The following is a 4,789-nucleotide window of genomic DNA, read 5'->3' as shown; positions in this document are numbered from 1 at the left end:
TTGTATGATATGCTAGTTAGATGATACAACATCAAAAATCTATCTACTACTCTACTGTCTATTTTCAGAGTTCATTTTTAGTAGCTTAGTAATGATAGAAAAAGAAAAGTTTCTTCTGCTAGATGATCTTTCTTTGATGTACAGGAGCACGTGACTTCTCGTTTGCTGAATCTTGGATTGCAGTGTAGTGTAACTTTTCAGTTTCCACATGATAGTGTGTATGATATATGACTGCATAAACTATTTTTCCTTTAAATAGTTGTTGTGATCAATTCAGATTTTTCCTTTAAATACTTGCTGTGATCAATTCAGATTTTTCTTTTAAATAGTTGTTGTGATCAATTCAGATTATTTTTCCTTTAAATAGTTGCTGTGATCAACTAGTATGCATCTCAAATGTATTGTATTCAGATTTTACAAATTTGAGTATATACTTGCATGTAGTTCGGTGCTGATCGCTCTTCGTTTCTTTATGTCGTTGAGCAGGGGAGTGGATTCTCACCCACCTGGTGGTTACCTTAGTTACTTTCAGAACACGGCAGGCCCCACACAACCTATGCACAATGGGAGTTCACCGCAACCAGTCAATGCTGGCGATGACACAAATGGTGGTGATTGTGGAAGGACCGAAAAACGCTTGCTATGGACAAAACAAGAAGATCTTCGATTGGTATGTCTCTTTTTGCATTCATGCTGGCTCCATGTGTTTCATTACTAGCAAATTCAATTAACCCCTTCTGATAATATTGTAGGTCAGTGCTTGGTTGAATAATTCCAATGACCCAATCCAATCAAACTACAGGAAGAATGAACAATATTGGAAAGATGTTACTGCTGTCTACAATAGTACCACCCCAAAAAACAGGGAACGACTAGTCAAGCAAGTGAAAGATCGCTTTGGGAGAATTAAGAAAAGGGTTGCATGGTTTTGTGCGAGTTATAAGGAGGCTAGTGCTTTGTATGCTAGTGGTGAATCTGATGCAGATTTAAAGAAGAGGGCAATGCAAACTTATGAGGAAGATCACAAAAAAGATGGTCCGTTTATGTTTGAGCATTGCTGGGAGATTCTTAAAAAGGAACCAAAATGGGACGCATATTTGGAACGCCTAGAAGATCTGGAGCCGGACAAGAGGAAGTTTAGTGTTGATGATGAAGTAGGGAAGCATTCCACTATAGATGATGATGATGATGAAGATGAACGTCCACCGGGTGGCAAGCAAGCTAAGGAGAAGCAGAAACGAAAAAGAAAGGATGAAGTTTGTATAATAGATCTTGAAGATGGGCTTCAAAAGTTTGTAGATGCCCAGAATGCAGCAAATGAAGGCCGCAAAGAGATGTTAGAGACCCAAAGGCGTGTTTCTGCTGAGAATCTTGAAGCACGGAAGCTTGCTCACCTTGCGGCAAAAGATCACAAAGAGTCGGTCATGCTAGAAACATATCGCTCATTGGTGATGCAAGACACAACCGGGATGCCTGAAGATGTGAGATCTGAGCATGTGTTGGCATTGAAGTGTTTAAGGGAGAAGCTATTTGGCAAAATGGTCTAAGGTATTTCCTACTGTCCGTTGTCTTAATTAAAAGTGGTCATGTACTTAAATTGTAGTCAATGGTCCAGTACTCTAGTTACATTGTAGTCAATGCAGTCCAGATAACCATGCAATAGTGGAAAAACTCATCTAGTCAATAGTCAAATTATACTTAACTTCTATGCATTCCAGATAACCATGGAGTGGAAAAACTCATGTAGTCAATAGTCAAATTACACTTAACTTCTATGCAGTCCATAGTAATTATACGCCCAGGTAAACAAGACACATCCATATAATGCTCCATCTCCTCTTCAAACTCTTCCACCCAAACCCATCTTCCTTCCTCTACTTCTCATCTTCCTACCAAGCCTACCGACCCATCTTCCTCACCCACCATGTCCGATTCATCATCATACACAGATGATTCTGATGAGCTAGCCCCATCCAAAATCATGGAAGCCTATGTTGCTGAGCAAAACGTCCTAGACTCCTTTGCTGAGAGGCTCATGATAAAAATCAAGGCTAGGCTCGGATATGGATCATTGCAGCGACGATACGGTCCAAGGAAGGTCATTCGGAGGGATCATGAAGGTGCTCACGAGCGTCTGGTGGAGGATTACTTTGCTGCAGATCCACTCTACCCCGAGAGTATGTTTCGTACAAGATTCCGTATGAATAGAGGTCTCTTCCTCTGCATTGTGAATGCCCTAGGTGAGTGGTCCCCCTATTTCACTTATAGGGCAGATTGTTCTGGTAGAATAGGGCTCTCGCCATTGCAAAAGTGTACAGCAGCCATGCGCATGCTAGCCTATGGCACCCCTGCAGACGCACTTGATGAGTACTTGAAGATTGGGAAGTGCACTGCATTAGAGTGTTTGGACAAGTTTGCAAAGGGGGTGATTCAGGTTTTTGGTGGGGAGTACTTGCGACGCCCCACACGGGAGGATGTTGAGCGTCTTCTTCAGGTTAACGAGTCTCGAGGTTTCCCTGGAATGCTAGGAAGTATTGATTGCATGCATTGGCGATGGGAGAAGTGTCCTCTTGCATGGAGGGGGCAATTCACCCGCGGCGATTATGGAGTACCAACGATGATCCTAGAAGCCGTTGCTTCCCAGGACCTTCGTATTTGGCATGCTTTTTTTGGAGTTGCTGGGTCAAATAATGATCTGAATGTGCTCAATCAATCCCCACTGTTTTTTGATGCACTGAAAGGAGAAGCCCCTCAAGTCCAATTTTCTGTCAATGGGAATGAGTATACCACAGGTTACTACCTTGCTGATGGTATATACCCAGAATGGGCTGCCTTCATGAAGACTATACCACTTCCCCAAATAGAGAAGCACAAGTTGTTTGCCCAGAAGCAAGAAGGGGCAAGGAAAGATGTCGAGCGCGCTTTTGGGGTATTACAGTCCCGTTTTACCATTGTCCGTCGGCCTGCACGTCTATGGAAGAGAAAGAGTGTTGGAAGGATCATGAGGGCTTGTGTGATTCTCCACAATATGATAATCGAAGATGAGAGAGAGCAGGCAAAAATTCATATTGACTTGAATGAGATTCCGGGGGCTTCATTTGCTCTACCTCCCGAAGTGAATGTTGGTGGTAATCTATGTTTCGCAGATGTGTTGCGTAGAAAAGCTACTATTCGTGCTCGTCCACAGCATGCCCAACTTAAAAGTGATTTAGTCGAGCATATCTGGCATAAGTTTCAAAACAGCCATCATAATTAATCATGGTGGGATATTGATATCTGCATGTTCATATTCCTTTTTTTACTGTAACCTTGATATGTTACATGCATTTTTATTTCAGGAGTGAGCTGTGATGTGGTGATTGCGGCAGCTGTTACTTATAGGTATACTTTCTCTGATCTTAAATTGTTCTTTTCGTTAACCAAATAGTTCTGTACTCTATAGTTTAGTCAGTGTGAATGTATTATTGCTCAAGAAATTTATTTGATCTGCCAACATGCTTGTATAGAGAGTGAGGTCTTCTTTATAGCTTGTTCCTCTTCCTATTGTTACAGTATTTGTTTTTACTGAACCTGTGTAGCTATACAGGATTTATAGAAGTGATTTTCTCCAGCATTACTACTCAGTGTTACTTCTTGATGTCACATGCTGTAAGTTTGCATTGGCTAAATTTTTAAGCTTGACCCGGTTCCTTTTCCATACAGTGGTTGAAGGTTATTGATGCAAATGAGTGGTTGCTCCTTTCCAGCGAAGTACCCTCCATGCTTTATGACTTTTGTCATCGTCCAGATCAAAACTATGATTGTTGCTTGTGGTCGTGAATGGCTTGTTTGCCGGAGATGTTATCTATTATGTTTGCTGAATGCTTTCTTAAAGACTTATGTAATCTTAAGTAATTACTCGTGATGCTATGGAGTAGTATGATGCTGTGTGACATGTTTGGAGTACTATGATGCTGTATGACATATGTTTGTTGCCTAAATGCCAGTCAGTCTTCCTATTTCCTGGTTGCATGGATGGCATGTATATGTATGCTCTTTGAAATGGCCACAAAGATGTTGTTTACTGTAGATCACAGCAGATCATATGCACCTGCAAGCAATAAATACTTCATATTAAATGAAGCCATGCTAATAACCAGCCAAAACGCCAGACTACTATATGAGAGAAGGCTTTATGATGACGTGGCATTGCTATATAGCCAGCAGCCGGCTGTGCTATTATCTTTGCTCTGACACGATCCGTCGATCGCCAACCGCACAACCCTCACTTGCATGTCCCGCGCACAACCCTCGCTGGCCTGGCCCTGGTTCTCCTCGCTGCTCCGTCACTCCTTTGCTCCCTCCGGCGCACGGCAGCGCCAAAACTAGCGGATAAACAAGCAGCGCAATTAGTGCAATCAATCATCGGCGGCTCCGCTCAACGCAATCAATCACCAGCGTCTTCGCTCAACGCCCCCTAGATTACTTCGCCACCAGAAGCGAGGAACCTCGAAGCGGACTGCGAGAGGAACCCCGCCGATCGATTCGGAGGAGATGGGCGAGAGGCGCGACTCACCAGCCGACGGAGGTGCGAGATCGGTGGCGGACGCGGCCTTCCTCCTTGGCGGCAGGAGGAGAGGGAGCGAGGCGCGGCGAACGGGCAGGACTCGCCGGCCGGCGGAGGCGCGAGATCGGCGGCAAACGCAAGCCCTCCTTGTTGGCGGCGGCGTGCCTTCCAATCCTCTCTCTCTCCGGACGACTAGCTGACCTCGCCCGCCTCGTGGCCGCATCACCGAGATTCCAGTGTCTC

The 4,789-nt window shown here is 44.1% G+C and overlaps 1 protein-coding gene across 1 annotated transcript; it reads left to right on the top strand.

Annotated features, from left to right (window-relative positions):
- Positions 1 to 1,924: 1,924 nt before the first annotated feature.
- On the top strand, positions 1,925 to 3,998 carry LOC123153803 (uncharacterized). The gene is made up of 3 exons (XM_044572738.1): positions 1,925 to 3,128; positions 3,339 to 3,381; positions 3,703 to 3,998. The coding sequence occupies exons 1-3, from the start codon at positions 1,925 to 1,927 to the stop codon at positions 3,707 to 3,709; spliced, it is 1,254 nt and encodes a 417-aa protein (XP_044428673.1). The 3' UTR covers positions 3,710 to 3,998.
- The last annotated feature ends 791 nt before the right edge of the window (positions 3,999 to 4,789 follow it).

Source organism: Triticum aestivum, chromosome 7A (genome assembly GCF_018294505.1).
Source record: "Triticum aestivum cultivar Chinese Spring chromosome 7A, IWGSC CS RefSeq v2.1, whole genome shotgun sequence".
NCBI lineage: Eukaryota > Viridiplantae > Streptophyta > Magnoliopsida > Poales > Poaceae > Triticum > Triticum aestivum.
The sequence above is the reverse complement of the archived record's forward strand: the minus strand, read 5'-3'. Positions and strand labels throughout refer to the sequence as shown.

Bases quoted from the DNA above. Each gene is read 5' to 3' on its own strand.
- LOC123153803 (XM_044572738.1), top strand. From the start codon at position 1,925: ATGTCCGATTCATCATCATACACAGATGATTCTGATGAGCTAGCCCCA. The intron at 3,129-3,338 runs GTAATCTATGTT...TTTTTATTTCAG, and splicing joins TCCCGAAGTGAATGTTGGTG to GAGTGAGCTGTGATGTGGTG.